Source organism: Danio aesculapii, chromosome 20, assembly GCF_903798145.1.
Source record: "Danio aesculapii chromosome 20, fDanAes4.1, whole genome shotgun sequence".
Taxonomy (NCBI): Eukaryota; Metazoa; Chordata; class Actinopteri; order Cypriniformes; family Danionidae; genus Danio; species Danio aesculapii.
This window is the reverse complement of record NC_079454.1, coordinates 12,579,836-12,603,370: the sequence shown is the minus strand read 5'-3', so window position 1 is coordinate 12,603,370 and position 23,535 is coordinate 12,579,836. Positions and strand designations below refer to the sequence as shown.

At 36.1% G+C, this 23,535-nt stretch overlaps 1 protein-coding gene across 2 annotated transcripts in view; it reads left to right on the top strand.

Moving 5' to 3' along the window:
- cdh2 (cadherin 2, type 1, N-cadherin (neuronal)) overlaps positions 1-23,535 on the top strand; it is a 112,658-nt gene that overhangs the window by 63,231 nt on the left and 25,892 nt on the right. For both annotated transcript variants that reach the window (XM_056480938.1, XM_056480939.1), the window contains 3 exons: positions 14,478-14,686; positions 20,695-20,835; positions 20,961-21,116. In XM_056480938.1, the coding sequence (XP_056336913.1) occupies positions 14,478-14,686; positions 20,695-20,835; positions 20,961-21,116 (506 nt within the window). The remainder of the gene's footprint in view (positions 1-14,477; positions 14,687-20,694; positions 20,836-20,960; positions 21,117-23,535) is intronic.

The window sequence follows — 23,535 nt, the reverse complement described above, 5'->3', positions numbered from 1 at the left end:
TATTTTATTTATTTCAAACAGGAAAATCTTACACAAAACAATTATTTAAACAAAATACATTTCAATATGGTCGAAATGGAGCGTGATGAATCACAAGCTGATTATTTTCCCCACCCCATTACAACACACATCATTCGTCTATTACTTCAAGTTATTTCTTCTTTTACTCATCTCTTCTTTCACATGGGACATATTTTATCTTTTTGGCATCTTTGACATATTAATATGTTTGATTTCGTTTGTACATTACATTATATAACATTGACCCAAAAAATACATAGTATTGCAAACAGCCATTAATTGAAATTTCATCATACCTTTCTCATTTTATTATTTTCAATCACCTTTATTCATAATATATTCCTTTAATAATATATATTTATAAACTTTTAAAATTTACTATTATCCTGACATTGTTTGAGAATCTGTTCCAGATTGTTCCATAATTTCACACAACATACAGAATGAATTTTTTTTAAGTTGTCCTTGTTTTCAACCTCCTAAACGTTTGTTCTTTTCTCAGATTATATCACCATTGGCTTTCTTTTGAGTAAAACCTGTTAGCAAAACCATTTTTAGCATTATTCACAAGTTAATCAAATTATTTTTTCATGAATTATTTCATCAAATCAAAATTATTATTAGTGATTAAATCAACATTGAAACCTGTTTGTGTTATACTTGTCCTTGAAGTCCACGCCACTTTTTTTCATTTGGTTTATTTCCTCTTTTGTTGCTGAACAACAATAAAAAAACCTCTCCCTGAATTACTTTGTAACATTGTCCATTGATGATCCAGCAATGCTTTGTGTCCCTTTATAATGCAGTGGGTCAGTGTTTTTTTTTCTGTTGTGTATAGTATTCATGTTTCTTTCATTGCTCTACTGATCCTTTAAGAGAATCGGTAGGCTGTGACTACCACAGCATTAAGCTAGACATTGATATTCAGATCAATTTGGTTTTTAACGAACCGTTATTTAACATTTGCCCCAGTTTGGGTTCATTGTGTACTTCAAAACATTTTAGAAAAAGCAGCAAGGGATTAAATAAAAACAACATGAAAATCAAGATTGAATTTTTTTATTAATATACATCTCTGGTCATATCGCAAGAAAAGAAATGCACACTTTCATTTTTTCAACTTTGAACACACACAAGGCCAGGCGCAACAGATTATTAACTAAGAATATCATGTTTTCAGTTTGCATGATCTAATCAGCAAATCAAATTAAATCCTGCACTATTATCGCATGCTGAAGGTTCAGTTTCGCTCTTTATTACTACAATTAAAGGCATTCTGAAAGCATTTTGTTATCTATAATGTTTTTTTAAAATCCCTTATAGGTAAGCATGCTCCTCACATAAATGTGCTGTGTGTGTAGCATGTGTAGGAGACATGATAACGTACAGGAATCAGGGGGAGAAGGTTTCTACGGTAATGTTTGTCCAGTGATGCGGCAAATTTTGTGACCGAGTCAGCATCCCTGCAGGCAACATTGTCAGAGAAGCAATTTTCGAGGTTTTCAAACCCAAATAATAGTAATTGTCATGGACATTGGACACACAGTATAATAGGCTCCGTGTTATAGTGCAATTATATGAGCAAAATACAGAGCGAAAGTCAAGAACAACATGTAATGTGGAATTATGTGGTCTGTAATGAATGTGATTGCAATTAATCTGTTCAAATGTTGTTGGGCGATGCAGTGGCGCAGTAGGTAGTGCTGTTGCCTCACAGCAAGAAGGTTTCTGGTTCAAGCTAAAGGTTGCATGTTCCCCGTGTTTGCATTGGTTTCCTCCGGGTGCTCCGGTTTCCCCCACAGTCCAAAGACATGTAGTACAGGTGAATTGGGTAGGCTAAATTGTCTGTAGTGTATGAGTGTAAATGAGTGTGTATGGATGTTTCCCAGAGGTTGCAGCTGGAAGGGCATCCGCTGCGTAAAACATGTGCTGGATAAGTTGGCGGTTCATTCCGCTGTGGCGACCCCAGATTAATAAAGGGACTAAGCCGAAAAGAAAATGAATGAAATGTTGTTGTTTTTTTGATATGCTTAGAAAAGCACGCTGTGACATGGCCTGATTTGTTTCAAACTCTTTCTGGTTAATGGTGTATGGTATAGGTGTTAAAATGCCTAATGTACTAGCAGAGAGACTGGGTTTTACTGCTGGATGGCATTTGGAAAAGCTCAAGATCTGCTTTTAAATTAGTCCTTAAAGGGATCGTTTGGCCAGAAATGAACATTTGCGGTTAATTTAGCCACCCTTTAGGATTTTTTTTTTTTTACTGTGGTTGAACATTAAAGAATATTTCAGCAGAAGTTGTTGTGATTGATGATTCATACAATGTAAGTCAATATCTACTGGCACTAAAAACATATAGGCAATGCAAAAACATATAAGTACAAAATACAAATACAAAAACATATGAGCAGTTCCAGCGTTATGGATGTGACTTTGCAGTTAAATCTCAAAACAAATTCATAGAGAAAGCATTGTTGACATTATGTTGAAACATCTGTTTTATTTTCTAAAATAACTAACCACAGATTTATGGGATCAGAAATATAAATCTGAAAACTTTTTATGTCACTTTTGTGTCACAACTTTTTATGATTTATGTGTCAAATCTTTAAAATTGTTATGTTAAGTCGGATGGTACTTGTATGTGGCAACCATTTATTTATTTATTTTTTAACATACATTTAATTGTATTTTAATTAATTAATTAATTTATTTATTTATAAAAAAAAATTTATAAAAAAAAAAAGAAAGACAGTTTAGGCCGTGAAAATGTAGGTTCCATGGGCAAACCAGATGAGAACCACTGTAAAAGGGACAGCCTTAACCCTATATTATCTAAATCATAACATTCTAGTTAGCTTTTATGTTGACTAAACATTAAAGTACAGTAAATGTTATTTTGAGTAAGTCAAATTTACTTAAAAAAAATCATCCTTTTGCCACACTGTTCAGCCATAGTGTTTGTATGTTTTGTAAAAGAGCAGTGTTTGGTGTGTGAGGACAGACAGCACAGGAATGTGCTGCTGCCCGCTTTAGGTCATCAGGACTCGGGTTGGCCTGGTGCCCCTGCCATATGCTGCATGTGTGTGCTTTAGTGTGTTTTGTGTGTGTGCCTCTGCGCACGTTAAAAATCCTAAGTCCCACAGACACCACCAATCTCGCGAGTCAGAGGTTAAAATGACTTTGCACGCATGCGTACATACACAAACACACATGCAAAACTGGAGAGCCGCTCCAAAAAATTTATGATTGAAAAAATAACCTCAACGCCCTTGCTATTATGATGCAGAATGAATAATTGAGTTTGTCTGTGACAGGGATTATCCAGTGAATGACAGATTTTTTATTTATTTTACTCTATCCATTTTGTGTCTGTTTTTGGGCTTCTGTATGGCTGACAGCGTGTAAAATGAGGTGTATGTTTTTATCCCACATTGTGATTTGTATTTTTATTCACATTTTTGAGCATCTAGGTTACGTATAAATCTTTACTCCACACCTTCTTCTGGTTCAAAGCATTTGTGGAAACTGAAATTTGCATGCAAATCCAAGGTATTCAAATGATGATGTCAGGCTAGTTAGCAGGGAGTAACCAAATGACCCCTGCTAAAATATGCTGGGGCACCACCCGTACCAGTGCAGGCTGGTATCAGATGCTAGAAGATAATTATTACCATATGGTATTTACCTGCTTCTCATTAGATTCACATATGGTATTTCACAGTGTTGTAAGGTACTTCTTCAAAAAATATCATCCTAATACCATATGACTAGTGATCAACAATAAGAAGTTTTGTGTTATATAATAAATGTTTATGCCTTAAAATTAACAATTGTGTTACTTTTAAAATGTAAATTTGTGATTAAAAGTGAGGATTAGATAGAATTGTGTAGAAATATTTTTTTTTTTATTATAAAATTTCACTTGCTATTTATAAAATGTAAATGTAATGACATAACCCTTTAGCTCCCCACCAACAAAAATTTGGATTGCATTTCTTAACTCCTAATGTGGCTAATTACCACACTCAATGCATATCCAATAATTTCTAAACTATCAACCGCTACCAAATGGTAATATGTTGGTTTAATGGTAAAAGTACCTGTATATACTATGAAAAATCTGAAAATATGAAGTGTAAGACCAATTTTTATATTAAATATATATTCAAATTAAAACATTTTTGAATACTAAATTATCTTTATTTTTTGAAGTGCCATAAAATATTTCAGATTCTCATTTAACACATTTAACATGTGTTCTTGTTTTTTACAATAAAACCAAAATCAAGTGTAGTTGTGCAACATGTTTGCAAACACGTTTGTTTGATTTTTATTTATTTTTTTGATTTTTTTTTTGTAAACCAACAAGGCGGTGTGTAAACCATAACAGTCATTATTTAAAACAGTCAAAATATGGTCAACCATTTGGTAGAGCAGGCAGTTAAAGGGTTAAAGATTATTATACACAGGCTAACTATTTAGCCATTTATTGCTTTTTATATTAATGTTTTAACAATATTTCTTATAGTTCTTACTACGATTGCATAATATGACTTTGGATTTTTTAATAAAATGTATACGTGCATGTGTGTTTTTTATAAAACATAACATTTAATGAAGCTACATAAATGTATAATATGCAAAATAGCATCATAAATCCTTACGCTTGATAGACATGGGCCGGTTTAAGACTGTGACTAGGGCTGCAAAATATAGCGTTTCAGCATCAATAACGCAATCTACAATAGTCACATTGCATGATATACAATGTTGAATTGGGTTTATAGTTGACTAGGAGCCATAGTTTGTTTTTTTATTTTTTAAAGTGGAAATCTGCCTGTGTTTTTAAGGCCTATCACTGTAGCATTCAGACACAAGACATTGTACCATTTGTAACTTTATTAAAGATACATTTTATTTTATTTTATTATTTATACAATAAAAAGATGCAGTGTTAGTTTACATTTGATTTTTCCTATTTCTGTACAAGAATACTGTTTGACAAAAGCATAAAGCGATATTGCTTTTAATTTGTTTATTATTTTAAACGCGTGATTCAATCCCCTATTGCAAACAATCTGAATTAATGAACACTTTTCAAAGAGAGTAATTCAAGGCATCTGATAAAACTATATTCATACTGCACTATTTATTGCAGAAAAACAAAATATCGCAAAAAATTTTCCGATATCGTGCAGCCCTAATTGTGACGGTATGATAACCTAAAATATCACAGTTTCACGGTAAGGCCTGTCACAATGATCAATATATTCACTTATCGCACAACACATGGACATGACCTCAATCATTTTTGGTGATGCAATATATATCGCCCATACATAAAAACCAATTCTAGCAACATTTTAGTGGATTTTGCACCATCTCTATCTCTATTGGAGGTGCCAGTGCCAGTACAGTTAAAAACATGTGGGTACATAGCAACTGAAAATAGATCTAATGGCAGATATCACAGCCTTTGTTACTTTTTACTGTGTATTTTTTTGCAATTAACATATATTATTTTTTGTTTAGGATATGCGTTTTCACATTCTTATTCCGATGCCTAATTATTAAAATGTTAAAATGACTATTATTAAATGAAATATTGTTAAGAACAAAATATTATGTGTTGTTTGGAAGAGTGTACTTGCATTGTGATGATTGTATATTGTCATTCTGGCATTATATAATGAGTGGCGTTAAATGGTCTTAAAATGACAATAATATCATTTATCGCAATAGATTTTGGTGCAATCATACAACAAAAATAGATATCGTGACAGGCCTGTTCACTGTAACATGGGAATTACTCTAAAATATGTCCTATTTACACATAAAACAGTAAAACAGCAACTTTTTTCCTCCATTGAACACTATATATTTTATTTTAAGAAACATTTAAAACACATTGGAACAGTAGCTTTTGATGTGGAGGGTCCTTTTCTGCTGGAGATACTGTTGCCCTAAAAAGACTAAATAAAATAGTCGCAAAAAAAAAAAAAAACGCACATATACTGTAAGAACGGTATAACAAAAATTTCTGACTTTTCCAAACCGCGGTAAACTTTGAAACTGGTTAACTGTTGGTCATGATTGAAATAATAAACCTAATAATACCATGCTATTTATGTTAGTTCCATAAATCGCCTATATACGGTTGGCCCAGTCCTGTGGTGCTACACACGGTTGAATGAATTAAATAAAGCATTTTGATATAACGCCATCACATTAGTGAGAAAAAGGTAAGAGGCAGAAAATGATTTGAATGTCGCTGTTCTCTCTACATGTATTTATCTGAGCGTGCATGCATTTGCATGTTATCAAGTCATTTAACAGGTTGAGATTGAGCTTAATCAGCCGTGAGATTCAGCATGTTCTTTTGATCTAAAGTGTAAATGTGAACAAATGGGGAAAGAGAGGATATTTTGAGAGGGAATGTCATATTCTCTTTCTACGTTTTACCCTCTTTGTTTTCTATGTTTTACTGGCTCTCGCTCTCTTTGAGGGAAAACAGCATGAGGCGAGTGCGTACGGTATGTTGTTAGTTGTACTTTTGGATCAAAGGCTTAGATGATTCACATTAACAGAGAAACACATAAAAGCAGCTGTTACTCACCATTATAACGTTTTGGCAACTAATCAATAGCCATTGGCTCATTATAGGAGCTACATATTGTGCTGGTTTCCAAAAGAGATAATGAATCCCTTTATGAGCTGAAAAGCTCTAACAGTTTAATGTGCACTTTGGTTTTGGAATTGATTTAGTTCCCATCGGTGGGTTTTCTCAGACTATGTTTAGGTGCGTTTGTCAATGTGTCTGTCTTTTGGTGTGTGTTTTTTGGATCTGGAAGTGCAGACGATTTAAACCTAAGTTGCCATGCCCACCGAGTGATGTGCCTGAACGATGTGGCCATTAGGGGAAGCTCACCCTTGGAAAAGTCATGGAAAAAGGGCAATTATAGGCAGGCGGTACAAAAGACAGCTCCACTCGGTGAGGAGCGGGGTCCTAAGTGCCACATCCATCTGAATTCTTTCACAGGAAGGCTCAGTATGTCTCAGAGACCATGAAACCCCAAACGACGACATTAAGACAGCTATTTTACGCTCTCTCATGGGGGCGGTGAGCTAAACAAAACTATTTTTCCATTACTTTCCTCATTTATGTCTTGCTGTTACTAAAAGCTCGCACCAGTTGTAGCCGGCTTGTATTAAAACGAACTAAGAGTCCCGCTGGGAGGGAATAGCGGGGACATTTTGAGCGGTAAAGATGTGAAGTTGGTGTTGAATGCTAAATGCTAATGGTTGAAAGAGACTGCTTACGGAGCACATCACACCTCTGCTGGCTCACCAGATCTGCACACTTCAGCTTCAATGTGTGCACGTTTAGAAGTCTTCATTTGCATTTTTTAGATAAAGTGTACAGGGTAGCACATCTTAAAATCATTCATTTTACTGCCTTTTTATGTTTTCAATGATCCAATCACATGTGGTAAATATGCATGGCAACTGCATGTGTTTTTTGATACAACACAACAAAGTGCCTTCATTTACTCACAGCACATCCCATAATGTTCATGTGTTAGGTCAGGATGAGTCCTTTGGGCTGTTTGAACGCATTCAAAATAGGACTGAACCTAAAATCAAAATCTCGATTAATTGAACATTTTTACTCAATTACGATTAATAAATGATTATTTTATTTATTTATTTACTTTTTTGCCCTCATAGTTCATTGACAAGTTTTATGTACCGTCTAAAGCAGGGATTCTCAGCCGGTGGGCCGCGGCTCACTAGTGGGCCTCAGCAATCCTATATATATATATATATGTATATATATATATATATATATATATATATATATATATATATATATGTATGTGTGTGTGTGTGTGTTGTGTGTTTATTTTTTTCTATAAACAATTTTTTTATTTATTATTATTATTATTTTGTTATAAATAAAGGTTAATGAGCGTGTCATGCTAACATTTTAGAGAAAATGTCAGACAGGTGGGCCTTCAAAAATTGATTGGATTAAGAAGTGAACCCTGAAGTGAAAAAGGTTGAGAACCCCTGGTCTAAAGGCATATCTGGCGCAGCTTCCAGCCATCGTCATTGTAGTGCAAAGAAGACTCAGAAATGAGTCCATCGTCCTACTTGACTAGAGATCAGATGTGGCTGGCAAAGTGGCCGCAGACTTTAACAGGTGGGGTCATGTGACACCTAGGGAAGTAATTGAAAAATTATAAAATTAGATCGATTATAGGTTCTGAATGTCGATTTCGATTACTTTTTGATTAATTGCCAGCCTTAAGTCAAAATCCATTTTCCAACCACTTAAGGAAGTGGTCAATAGTGGACAAGCTTACCTTTAGCTATTAGCATCATGCTGTTGTGTTGTGATTGAAAGGGGTAGTTTGATTGAAAGGGGTAGTTTACCCAAAATAATAAAATATTTACAAACTTCTATGACTTTCTATCTTTTGTAGAACACAAAAGAAGTTATTTTCTAGATTGCTGCCAACCAAAGATGGTACATATTGACGTCCATGGTATAAAAATTCAATACAACCAACATTCTTTAAATGTATGTTCTCTTGTGTTCAACAAGAAAGAAACTCGTTCAGGTTTGGAACAATGTAATGGTGAATCAATTTGAATTATCACTTTATGCCAAGCATAAGCAACAGAGCCATTATTGTTTCAAGCCTGAATGTCTATATTGTTTTTCTTTACAGCACAAAATAGATTCTTTTCATACTACAATGTTTAAAGTTCTGTGAAACGTGAAAAAAGTATTTAGACTGACTTTTGTGCAATACTAGAAGTCAAATTATAGTCATTATTCACAGAATCTATTGCATTTTGGCCATGTCCGTGAAGCTGGCTAGTCGAAAGCTTCAGGGAAACGATTGAATATAATGACTTAAATTTGAGTCTGTTGTTCACATAAGGCTTTAGAGGAGTTAAAGGAATATTGATGCTACTTTTTATTGTGGTTTTTGGAGCTCGACAGCCTCTGGTTACAATGTGCTGCAAGCGTGCCACAAGAATTGACACAAACAGCTCTTCAAAGATTCTACTTTTGTGCTCTAGAGAAGAAATAACAGCACACAGGTTTGAAACGACATGATGGTTGAGTATAATAAGGGTGGAATTGCCCTCAATTTGCCTTTCTACTTCAATTCTGCCTCTTTAAAATCATTCTAGGATTTTGAAGAGACAACGGTGAAGGGCAACCGACTCTCGTCTTGCTTCTCGAACACAACTGTGGTGTCTGATCACCTTCTCACACATATAGATGGAAATTCAGATTATGCATATCAAATCTTCTAAATCTACTACTTGCATTTGACATTATTTTCCATCTCATTGGTCAAGGTGACAGAAAAGGGATTGTTTTTTAATTGCCTCTTATTTAGATAGTATCAGTTCATTACAGATAAATCAAGCGCATGTTGTCCTCTGATTTTGGAGATATTTTGTGTCGACTATCCTGGAGCGCTTAACAAATACCATCAGACATAAATGTCAGACCTTTCAGTACAGACAAGGTTTGATGAATACAATTAGGTCATAACGAAAGCCAGCATCTATTTATCCCAATCCGGTGTTTGAAGACATATACGCTCTCATTTGTTAGGGCTTTCAGAAGACGCGCATGTAAGACCTAAATGAATGTATTATTTTAAGAAACTCTGTCTCACATGAAATCACCCTTATAATTAAATCAGATTCCACTGTTTTCGCCGTAACCGTGTTGACTCGCGAGATGCGATGAGTAATGTTGCTTTTACGCGCCGCATTAAGCCGAGTTTTCAGGGGTGCGTAAGGAGATTGCAGACGAGAAGAAAGACTCAAAGACACAGTTTTCTCTGTTTCATCGGTTAACAGAGCAGCAGTGGATAATGGAAGGAGACAGAGCGGTAGACATATAGCGCTCGACAACACCCTCCCCCCCGTCCTCATGAAAACTGCACCAGAAAATGCAGCTGCAGGCAAAACTGGTGCAGCCATCTAATAAAAACGTACTTCGTCAAGCTAGACTGACACACATACCACACACACAGACACAGCAACCTTTCCTGCACCTGCCGAGCTGCAGATCTTGTGCCATCAGGGCAATTGCGTTACATTAAACGCATTACTCTGTGATGGGCACCAGTGCGCCTGGGGCCAGGAAGAAGAGTCTTTTCATTTTGAAGAGGCAAAATTAAACAATATTGGAGGCACTTTACGCACAAGGATACCGGGACTACCAATATTAACAATCAGATAAACTTAATAATTGCTCGGCTCTTTAAGCAGGTCTTTATCTAATAATCTGTAATAAGGTCTCATTGGTTGCCATGTCTAATAATAGTGAGCGATGATTTTAGCCCTACGTAATACCCCGAGAGGTCTTCTGTATAATAAATGGTGATTAACAAGAGTGAAAGGTGTAATTTACCTACGGACCTGCCTAATTGCTGTAGAGCAAATCAGCGTTTTACCTCACACGTATGCATGGAATCGCAAAAACAGTTTCTAAACACGCACACACACACACACATAAACACAAGAGTGGATTGGAAGAAAGGCACCTATGGGGGGGAGAAATTCATCTGTGTGGAGAATTGTAGGCTGGTTGTTTGCTGGTGTGTGTTTCCTCGTGAGAGAAAGGATGGGGATTTCCGTGGAGATGGAAAATTGGCTTTTGCACCGTTTTCATTGACAGCGATGGCAGGGGAAAGACAGGAAGCGTTCAGGAAGTGACATAATCTGAACTTCTCCTGCATGAGAATCAGGGTTGTGAAATGGGTACATTAGGACTGATTCTCAATGTGCGTTTTTCAGCGATCTTCAGCGAGTCCTTGTGTTTTCGTGTAACGTTATCATTTACCATCAATGTTTAGTTCCAAAACTCAAGACCACAAGAACAGAGGATGTGTTAAAGTTTCCGGATGTGTTCTTGATATCAAGGATGAGTGAATGCTGAATTGAGCGCAAAACTTGCTCGAGAAGTCCCAGAAATCATTGCGGCTGAATGAAGGAGGTGGGAGGTGAAGCATTTTATATAGATTTATTATTAAAGTTCAAAGATATATCTTATTTATCTCAGGAGTTTCCCTAAATGAAACGTGAAAGTAAACATTACCATGAAATCTACACATTAAAGGCTCGTACACACCGGGGGCTTTTCGCTTGCGTTTATCGTCAGCGTTTTACAAGACGTTTTTTTCCAGATTCAACCCCAAGTGATTTCATTGGGTCATGCAGAGAGTATGCAAAATCACTCCTTGACATTAGATGGCGCTACACACCTTTAAGCTTTTGACCCCCTTATAACCAGAAGAAGACGAAAGAAAGTTGACACGCTTGTTGTTAAAGTTGGGGACTCGAACAAGCATGGATGGTTCAAGCAGCAGGTCCAGCTCTAGCGATGAAGAAATGATTATTGTTCACCAGTGAAATAAGCAGCTCCACGTTCATATTGCCTCTGGGCATCTTCTTTAATGTGCGCTCGCATTGACAGTTTGCGCTTGAGCGCCTCCAAGTGCTGTTTACTGTAACTTCAGCAGCTCCGTACACTTGAACAAAAGTGCTAATCTAATTGGTGGAGAAGGTTTTAATGCGGCGTGTCAAAAAAAAAAAAACAGTGCTTAAAAATGACGCTTTTAACGCCTGGTGTGCATGATTACATTGGCGCCCTTTATTTAGTCACGAGGCGTTAAACCTCGACGGAAAACACGAGAAAAAAAGCATCCCGGTGTGCACGGGCCTTAAGGGTGTTTATTTGCTGAATTCCATATTAAATCTGTGTTTTTGGGATATTTGTAAGGTTTAGTGTGCATGTTATGTATATTGAAAAGGGGGAAAAACAATAAATCGTTGTGTGAATGCTGTAATGTTTAAATGATTTTCTGTTTATAATGTGAGAAGGTCATGTGACCATCAGGAAGAACGCAGCATCTCATTTCTCAGAGGACGCATTCTCTGTTCTCGTGGTCTCTCAAATTTGGTTTTCCGAGGGTAACTTGGCAAGAACAGTCTTCATGAGAATGCAAGTCCGTTCTCTGCGATCTTGGAATTGAGAAACAGCCTAGCATTGAATTTAAAGAGCCTTTAAAGTGCACTTCTTTGAAAGTGTGTACAGGCCTCCAGCTTCTGCATCTTTTCTTTTGAAAAATTATTAGTGATAAAATGTCTTCGTAAAACTGGGTGTCAGTACAGATTTCTTGATTTGATTCAGTTTCAGATTAATTCTTTTGGATCTATTTTTTGGTCTATTTTGTTTATTCTGATGGCATGATAGAAATGTCTCTTCTCTTAGAGCTTTCTCTAACTGGCAATGTTGCGATAATTTATAAAATGTTTATATAATTTGTTATGTTACAACTGAGTGGAATAGTATTTTGGTCTTTTTGAAGTTTGGTGAACTAGGCTACGATATTAGTGCTAAAAGATTGGGTTTACAGGAGTCAATTGTTTCTAAATTAAGGCTGATTTATACTTCTGCGTGAAGTGCACGTATATAGTACAGCGCAGCCTTTGCGCGGTCACGTAGCCCTCGCCGTGGCTAATGCGCACTTCTCAAAAAATTTAACTACACATCGCAATGACGCATAGCACAAGCCCTGTGTTTGGTGACAAGTGTGGGCGGTGCTGAGAGCCGCCAGCCCAAAGGAGCATGAGTTTGCAAGTGTCAAGTCCTGTGAAGGAGCTCCAGATGGAAACTTTTGTTTTGTGTTTACCTTATGATTAAAGTTGTTTAATCGCTGGTTCACTCAGAATAAGCAAGTTTTAGCTACTTGTAACATTCAGAAAAAGCAAAACACCAGTGAAGAAACACGACACAGAGGAACATTAAAACCCCACTGCCAGCTAGTGTTTCGGAAGTGTTATTGCAGTGCAACACAAACAGCATGCAGAAGTATAAATACACAACTACGTGCAAGGCAAGTGCTGTGGCCCATGCCGATCACTCGATGCAGAAGTATAACCAGCCTTTAGACTACATTGGTGGACTGCAGCTGAAATTGAGAAAAAAATAAAAGATTTGTTACCCTGGACCTGGCCTCAAATTGCACACATGTATATTTGTAGAAAAAACTTACAAGAAATTGTATTAAGTGAGTCAAAACTATTGTAAAATTAAATATTCCAATTGGTTATTGGAATATTCAGTAAAGATCCAAGTTCCATGAAGACATTTTGTAAATTCTCTTCTGTAAATACATGTTTTGATAGTTGCTAAGAACTTAATTTGGACAACTTTAAAGGTGACTTTCTGAATATTTATATTTAATATCTCAATATTTATATACCATATTTTCAAATCTTTGCTAAATTTGTGCCGTTTCAGATGTCCTGTCTTTTCAGGTGAACAAAATGACCCTTTTAGTGGAAATATTGTATGTGTTCTGAAATATTTACAGAAATTAAACTTAAACTCCTAATACAACTCCTAGTTATTTGTGATGACCATTTGTTTGCATATTTTACACACCATTAATATCTAGTTAACGCTGAGAGTTGACTTGTGTCTGCCTATACATGACAGATTTTGTGTATATTTTAGTAACGAGTCATGTAAACGCTCTTGTTAAATGATATGCAAATTACTAATCCATATTCAACAATCTATATATGTCTACATTGAAGTGGGCAAATTCTTAGAACCATACCAACCTGTGCTACTTTTTTAAATACATATATTGTTTTGTTCTGATTGGACTCATGAATAATAAACCAAATCCTTGTCAGTAATGGTACGTCCACCGCAGCCATGTGCTATGTCACGTAAATTTTCAGCGGAAAAAAATCACATGCGCCATCCACCTGGCCCAGATAATGAGAGCTGACGTTCTGCTTGAAAGATGAAAAATGTCAGACAAATGAGCTCAGTCAATACGAAGCTCCTCGCAACCAAATGCGTCCTGATAGCGAAGCATCCCGGCGTCTCACTCAGTGCTGGGCGTGTAATTGTCTGTCTGTGTTCTCTAATTGCGGCATAATAAATAAAGCACATTCATTGTTTATGTCTGTACTTCTAATGCGATTCCCTCCAGTGCCGTGCCGCAGATACCTCTCAACTCGGCTTTTTCCTCAGTTTTCTCTCGTCTTTTTCCCTCCCCTCATCCCTCGCTCTCTTTGTCTCCTCGTCCTCCTGTTCCTCCGTTCTTCAGCACACCTGGGGGCCTGCAGGGGATGTCTCAGCATGAATAATGCAGAAGCGCTTCAGAAGTTGTACCTGCTCTCCTTTCCTACCGTCACTCTTTCTCTCTCTCTATGTCTGTGCACACTTTCCATCCCTCGCTCTCGTTGTCCTTACATTTCAAGTAAAACCATTATTCCCTTGTGGAGAAGTGGAATGTGATTTCCTGTGTGCTTGTTTTTTTTTTTTTTTTGGATGTTTGTAGTTTAAAAACAAAAGCTGGCCTGCACTCAATCCACCATCTCTCTCTTTCTTGCAGTGGATTTTGTGGACTGTGGCAGAGGTTCTGGCCTGCGCTTTGAGAGTGGCGACCCTGCAGATTTCCGGATAGACACTGATGGGACAGTTATGGCAGCACGGACACTTCAGCTCACCGACAGAAAGGGGCAGAGCTTGGAGATTAAAGCTAAGGATGAGAATTCTCAAGAGCAGTGGATGGTACACATCAACTTCACTCAGCCCAAACAGGTAAGAAAGCATGTAAAGCGAAGTGAAGTGTCCATGGAAACACAACTGATGTATTTTTTTGGGCTGAGTATTTGGAATATTGCACTTACATAGATTCATTCAGCAGATGCTTTTATCCAAAGTGACTATAACTAAGGAATTTGAGTGATTTTTTTATTTTTTACTTTTTTACTTTTTTTATAAAGAGGCAAATAATGACAACAAGTGCTAGTACCACACTGTTTCAATCATTGTTTAGAAAAATTAGAAGCAATAACAGGAAAGGATTAAGGAAAAGTAAAAGCACAGAAGATTTGTTTTTTTTGCAGGATGCAATTTAAGTACTTATGGAACAGATGAGTTAGCACTTAAATATTGGCAAAGTTGCCTAGCAAGCATGCAGAGCTCTAAACATAGACGGATTGGCTAAAGAAAGGCTAAATTTGTCAGTGAAAATCTAACAGATGTCTAAGAATAGCCCAAAACTAGACTAGTCATCAAATACACTGGAATGAATGACTATACATGTGAAGTCTGTCTAATCTGTGTATTTGATGACTAGTCTAGTTTTGGGCTATTCTTAGATGTCTAATAGATTTCCACTGACAGCCCAAATTTAGCATTGTTTTAGCCAAGCCATCTATGCTTTACAATAATTAATTCCGTACATTTATATATAGCACTTCTCTGGGTACTAAAAAAAGATTACAGATTATAGGAGGTAGTGTGGGAATGGTTGTGATTAGCTAGCATTTTGCATCAGACTGCACACAAGCTGATCTGTGGAGAGGAAACACAGTGATGATGCCAATTGTGATATAGGGATGGTTAGGGGGGCATGATGGACAGAGGCTAGTTGGCCAAGATGCCGGGGAAAACACCCTTACCTTTTTCGAAGGACATCCTGGAATTTTAAATGACCTCAGATAGTTAGGATCTTGATCTAACATCTCATCAAAGGATGGTCCTCAGTGACAGTCTAGAGCACTAAGATTCACACAGACCACAGGAAAGCACTCCCTGCTTACCTCATCAGCACCTCTTCCAGCAGCAACGTATTTTTCTCATGTAAACTCCCATACAGGTACCAGTCAGGCACAGCCCTGCTTAGCTTCAGTGAGTGACTAGAGTAGTCATCATTTGAAGTGGATCGTCACCATTTATCAACGTTTTCTTAAAACAATTGAGCAACAGCCAAAGAGTCCCGTGTAAACCTGATTAAAAATCTTTGGAATATCCTTGGTGACAAAGTTATGGCTAGGGCCAGACGGAATCTGTTGACATTTTATGCTATTTCTGCAGAGCATTTTGCTAAAAATCTGCAGATTTCTGCAGAATTATTTTGGGAGTATCATAACTAAAACCTTAATATGTGAAAAAAATATATATGTAAATATTTAACTTGTTTAAAGTTTTACATGCAAATCTAATTAGATTCACTTTATTTGGTAAACAAAGCAAGTCCCACATATAATATATCTACTAAAAGACAGAAAATATTACTTTACAAACTGCATTGTACATAAATCATATGAACATATTCATATTAGTCAATAATATTACTGTAATTAATGTAAAAACTGAATAAATATAGATTTACACAAGTAAATAAACAGAATTAAGGGCTTAGTTATGGCTAAGAAACACTACAGTCAGTGATCTGTGAAAGAGATTGAAGAAGAGTGAGATATATAGTAGTCAACATTTGAAGTGGATCATCACCATCACCAGCCACTCCTGTCTTAGGACAATTAAAAAAAAAAGATTTTGATCCACTTCAAATGTTGACTACTGTATATACCATTATGTACATGGTTCACTGGCTGCGTTCGTCCATTCAAAATCATTTGTAATTATTTTGTAATTAATAACATAATTTTTGTTTTATTTTGGATGAACTAGCCGTTTAAATTGACTTTTTTTTTCATCATTCGGACATAAAATAGTTCACTGAAGCGGAAAACATTGAAATAATGTGAAATAATGAAATGGCTAGAGCAGAGTCCTGATGTAAACCTGATTAAAAATCTCTGAAAAACCCTTGGTGACAAAGAAGTTATGGCTAAAAAACACTACACTACAGTCGGTGATCTGTGAAAGAGATTGAGGAAGAGTGAGATATACAGTAGTCAACATTTGAAGTGGATCATCACCATTTGTCAAAGTTTTCCTAAAACAATTAAACAACAGCCATTCTTGTCTTAGGACAAAAAAAACGATTCCCAAATTTGATCCACTTCAAATATTGACTACTTTATGTACGAGCTGCAGTGAGCTAGCTGTCTTTATTAGATGTCTAATAAATACAAAATTGCTGGGTGCTGAGATTATTCTACCTGCACATATCAGTAAACGAGAATCTTCTGGAAAGTAATTTTGTGCATAATGTATGTTCCACAAGGCAATGCTCACTTACCAACCATAGATATGCTGCTGTATTTATTATAAATTACTTATTTGGGTACATTATCATTATTTCTTTATTATTATGACTTTCATATTAGTCAAAATAACTTTTGAAATTTAATCAAAATATCACTCACTCTTGCAGTTCTCTTAAATGATAGCATAGGGCTGGGCAACCTGTCAATCACTTGAGATTGACCCACAGTAAACCACATCAATCCAACGGTCCTATCATTTCCTGATTTTTTTTTTTTTTTTTCTTGTTCGAGAATCTATTTTCACTCATATACATCACAAACCATCGCAATGTCTGTTTCATACCGATTTTAGCAGGGAACGGCGGCTGCGTGACTGCAAAAATCACACTAATTATAACCGTGTCAGATCGCTAACAGCGCATGGCGTTTCTAAACTAGTCTCATGCTGCAATTACACCATCAAACAGCCATTGTGCGAATGTGAGCTCACAAAAAAATGTCTCTCTTCATCCGAGGGCCCTCTGTGACAAAGCCAAAGCACTAATAAAACTATATTAGAAAATTAGCAGAGCACTAACACGTTGATAGTAGGGCTGTAATTAATGTTTAACGATGCTAAAGAGACATTAAGGCAGGAGGATACATTAGACGGCGGAGATCTGGACCCTCAGCTTGGGAACACTAACCATATGTCTCATAGCCCTGCCTTCTGCTTGGAGACAAGGAGAATTTACTCTTTATTACTCACACACACACTCATGTCCACACACTGCCGCCAAGGGGAAGGAGGACGAGAGGAGCCAGCGGGGGAGAGAGCGGATAAGATCCAGATATAAAGGCCGAAATGGTTGAGGAGGCAAAGGAGGAGAGGGTGAAGGGTGGGCAGTGTCGATATATTGCAGATGAGTTTGCAGGGGATGTGAAACCAAGCAGCGCTGGGAATATCATGCTGTTTTAATGAGGTTTTAATTTGGCCATTACATTAAAATGTGTCATTCGGGTAGTTTTGCTACTAGTCTCCTTCTCTGTCTTGTGAGATGTTTTAATTGTCTCTAGCAAAAAAGAAAGAAGTAGTTAAATATGTTTGTATTGGCTTTAAAAATTTAAGAGTCAATGGTTTGTTATTACTCAAAATGCTGTCACAGTGTCTGCAAACAGTCATGGGCCAGTATGATGAATGAATAAAAATATCACGGTTTTACAGTATTGTGATTACTGCTCTAATTTTGTTTAAATGTCTGGGTAAAAAACAAAAACTTTTTTCCACTTTTAAGCACAATATATTTTATTTTGAGAAACGTTTATAATATTTGGAGCAGTAAACATGTCAGGCTAAATAATTCTAATGACTCATTGACTTTTGCTGTCTTCATTAGTTTCAAAAACACTGATTTCTTCACAATATAAAATGGCATCTTTGGATATGTTTTCAGCTGGAGATAATGTTGTCCTACAAAACTAAAACCAAAAAAAAAAAACTTACATGTACCATAGAAATGGTATAGCAGAACATTTTGGCGGTTTTAAAACCTTGACCTTTCCAAGCCGCGGTATATTTTGAAAACTGTTATTGTTGCATGGCTATCTGCAAAACTCTTATTTCATGTCTTTAGCTGGTTAAGGAAAATACGCGTTAGGGTTGAATGATACTGGGAGCATATGCAGTATTTTTGTTGAGTGTTGCGATAACAGTATTTCTTATTACAAATCCATCTTGCCCAATGCTTTTTTATCAGCATTTTTTAAAATTTGTAAAAAAACAGGCAACGAATATTTTCCTGATCTAATTTAATTGAAATAACGCTGTCAAGGTGCAAACATTTAAAAATCAAAAACATTTGATTGTTATTGGCTGTTTTTAATAATGCATGTCATGCAGCAGTATTATTTTTAGCTCAGGTTTACCTAACAGCAAATACTGGAGAGATGTTGATGATGATAATAAAGACCCCATCTGATTGGTCAGATTTAGATAAACAACCTATGCATGTAGCACACAAATGCACATCAAATTAATTAAAATTATTTCAGTTCTCTACAATATGGCTATTGCATATACTATTATCGTTATAACGATTTTTAACGATAACGATTTTTTTTCGCAATAAATTTTCTATATATTGTGCAGCCTTAATACACGTATGGTTTTGAGTCATTAATGTTTGGTAAATGTCTTTGAAAGTCTATTATGCTTACAAGACTACATTTATGTGATGAAAATTACAGTACACCACTAATATAGTATAAAATCACTTGATTAGATGAACGGATTAGTGAATTTCTTGAAAAAAATGACCTCAAACCTTTGATCAGTAATGTACATAAACAATATTTATTAAGCTGTTTATTACTGTATATTGATGTACTGGTGCATATCAGTGAAAACTAATTTTTGCAGAAATTTCTGCAATCCTAAAGAAAACCGTTTTGTTCGAGGTTGGAAAATTCCTGTAAATTTATAAAAGCATATTAATAAAGTTTTAAAAGCACACAATCCATAGATAATACAATTATTTCTGTAGTTACAGTCTAGTATGTCTTCAGCTACAGATGACATAAAATATAAATGGCCATAAAATGAATAGGAAGGATTTTGGGTTTTATTTCATAATAATAATAAAACATACTGTCAAAAACTATATTATAATTATACTAAATAAATATTATATATATTATTAATTTATAATATTTATATTATGTTATATTATATTAATTATATTATCTAAAACTGTATGTATAGTATCTAAAGTGTTACTAGAAACCTTATGGACCTTACGTAAACCTTGCGAATTGCAACTAAATCAAATAGTCTTTTACTTAGTATATTAAATATACAGTTGAAGTCAGAATTATTAGACACACGTCATATGTGAAAATACACAAGATCAAACTGAGACAAGGGGCGTTTTTCTTCCCGTTGAGTGGATGTTTCTGTTGTCAGTGTGTTCGGGTTGGAGAGGTGCTCTGACACTGAGCAGACACAAGGGTAATGAGTTTACTCATCATCACCTGAGTCATAGCAGAGAGAAATGAGAGAGTCTGCCTCCCTCCATCAACACCGAACTGCCGCCCACCCGTACCTCGCGCTGTCATTACCAGCAATATTTCACCAGCGACAGGCGAAGAGAGAAGCCGGGTCAAGAGAAAAGGAGGCTTCGTTGATATCAACCGAGAGGAAACATTGAGTCGCTTTATAAGCAAACACACTCACTTGCATAATGAATTCAGCCGTCGGTCGCTGGAAATGAACTCTTAACTGAACACTCAGAGGGGTTTTTGTTCTGTATAACACTAAGAACAGGGCAAATGTCTGGTCAAGCACATCTCTTACTGCCTTCGGCTCTGAATAACAGGGTTTAGGGAGAAGGGAAATGGAACAATACTGCAAACTCAACACACAGACTCGCATTCACTATGTGGGTGTTACTGCTGTGGGATTTAACGATGGAGCGGCAGCGGAATTTATGACCCCATTACAGAGGGTAAAATTAATTCTGTAATTATTTGAGGCCGGGGCAGATGTGTTGCTGCAGTGTGTGTGTGTGTATGCGTATCACATAATGTATATTGAGTGTGTGGGTGTTTGTGAATGTAACTTGTTCTTTTTTTCATATTTTTTATTTATTTATTTTTTCTCTTTGCTAGGTGCCAGTGATACTGTTTCCTCGGCACAGTGTGCTTGTCAAGGGCGACGACAGTGTGAATCGCGTGAAAAGAGACTGGGTCATTCCTCCTGTCAACGTGCTGGAGAACTCCAGAAAACAATTCCCCGAAGAGCTCGTGAAAGTGAGTGTATACACACAGAAAAACAACATTGGTCCTTCATGTGAAGTGCAGTCGGAAATGTGTGATAAAATAATATTGGGGCGTTATTCGCATATAATTTTTATTTGTGTGTGTCTGTGTTTCAGATCCAGTCTGATAAGGACAAGAGCAACACACTGCGCTATAGCGTGACCGGTCCAGGAGCCGACCAAAACCCCACTGGCCTGTTTATCATCGACCCCATTTCAGGACTTCTGTCCGTCACCAAACCACTGGACAGAGAACACATTCCCAACTTTCATGTAAGTGTTTATGACTCCATGTGTTATAGATGGAATATCAATCTATTGTGTTTTCAAACCAAAGATATGTTGTTGCATAATTTGTGAATAGCTGCACAAGTTTGCCTAAAAGGGATAGTTCACCCAGAAATGAAAATGTTGCCTTTTTACCATGATTAACTAAGACTTGCATGATTTCCGCTACATTCATTCTTCCATGGTGGGGCGCCACACCAAAATGCATTCCCACCATGGTTTTCATTTTTATTGATACAGTACAGCTTCTCATTCAAAACCTTCAGTTGTTGCTGATTTTATTTTTTTGTAGCCAGTTATAATCGCACCAAAACGTATTAAAATGTAAGTGAATTATAAAAGAGCAAACTTTTCTGTAATCGTAGTATTACTGTGCATTAATGTTTAACCCTTTAAGCCCAGCAGGCACACAGCATCATAAGACGTTATTATTAGGTTAGATTTAAGTCATGACATCAGGTGACCAAAATTCAATGTCTAGCCAGCGTTTAAGGACAATGTTATTTTGATGTCCAGTAACGATGTCAAATTATGTTGATAGTTTGTTGATTTTAGGTTGTGTTGGTGACCAAAATCCAACATCTGATAGATGTCATAGTGGTAACGTCTACACAACGTCAAGGTGTATCATGATTAGATGTTGGTATTTGGTTGATTTTAGGTTGATTTTAGGTTGGACGTTAGACATTGATGTCGGCCTGACGTTGGGTTCTGACTTCAGCCAGATTTTCGTCATTTCCAAACGTCCCCATGACGTTGGGGTACAACGTCAGTATGACGTCATGTTGACGTTCTGTGCCTGCAGGGAGGTTACATGCTGACTGACTGACTGCCTGACAGGGGTGTGAGATGTGTGAGGCCAGCAAACATGATGTAGTTTTCAGTTATGACGAACACAGTTTCCATAATTATACTTTATTTAAATTTTACATGTATTTAATTTGCTTTCCATTCATATAAATTTACTTTTGTAAGATTTATTTAATGGAGATATTAAAATACATTAACAAACATTCCTCTTAATCTATGTATCTTAAAAACGATGCGATTTATTTCTTGGTTGTTTTTTATTATTTATAAAATAATTTAAATTATTTATTTTTTTGGTCGATATATTGTCACATAAATAATTCTAATAATTACTGCCACTTTAAGACCATTTTATGCCACTGATTATAAAAATATTACGTATAATAATTGCAAAAACACAAAGTCCTTTGAGGGGCAAAAACTTTTCATCTTTAAGGTAGATTTAGATTCTGTAATTTAAAGAAAAAAAAACAGTACATGTTCTAATGTAATCTTTGACACCAGTGATATAGAATGTAAATATACCTGTAAAACAGCTTCAACTATATTTTGAATGTGTGCCATATTGCAATGTTACTTTACTGGAAGTAGACTACAGCTTTGAAACAGAACTCATTTAAACTTCTTCTAAACCATCAATAGTCTTTAGGAAAATGTGAAAATTCACCTTTTTTTCACCTGTCAGTAAGCATTGTTTGTAAAGGAGTTCCCTGAGCTCGCTGACACCTCAAACAGGGATTAGATGAGATGACAGAGGTGACATTTTGGTGACATTCAGTTTTATGTAAACACGATGGGCTATTTGTTTTGCATCACCAAAAATGATTAAGGTCGTGTCCATGTATTATGCAATAAGTTATTGATTATTGTGACAGACCTATTTATTACAAGATTTAGCATTTAGAACATTTAAAAAAATATATTATTTTAATTTGTTATATAACCCCTTGCTGATGATGAACATTTAAGACTAGTGCTTTTTATTATGAATGTGGTTAAGTGCTTAAGTGACAGTGAAACAGTTCGATTATTATTAAACATCATTTGTATATTTGCTTTTATTTTAATATCTTTAAAGCATCATGATATATTATTAGTGAGGTGACAAAAACTGATACATCTTGCAGTGAAGGAGCGTACTGTAGCTTGATTTGTTTTGCCACAATCACGTGATCAGTGACGTCCAAAGCTTCAATTTGACTTATACCCATGTGACTGCTTCAAATTTTTATTCAAAGGTTTAAACACACTCATGTGTTAGTAAAGTGCATAGCGAGAGATTAGGCATCGATTACATACATTTCTACTGTTTCAAAGCACTGCACCGGTCCCACGCACTAGTAATTCAACTAAAATACAATAGTATTTTATAGAAAAAAAGCTTTACTAAAGTGTATTAGCGTATTATTTACAACTATTTTTAAAGAAGGCCACTGCATATTGTAGTATAGTGCATACGGAGGCCAGCTTGTGAGTGCAGTGCAAAAAGCCTCACTCACATAGTCTCCTCCTTAGAGCATTCGCAGGCTTGATCCCCGCTCGGGAACGAGTGGGTCGGTGTAGGACCGGTTGGAATGTGCTAAACGTAAATACT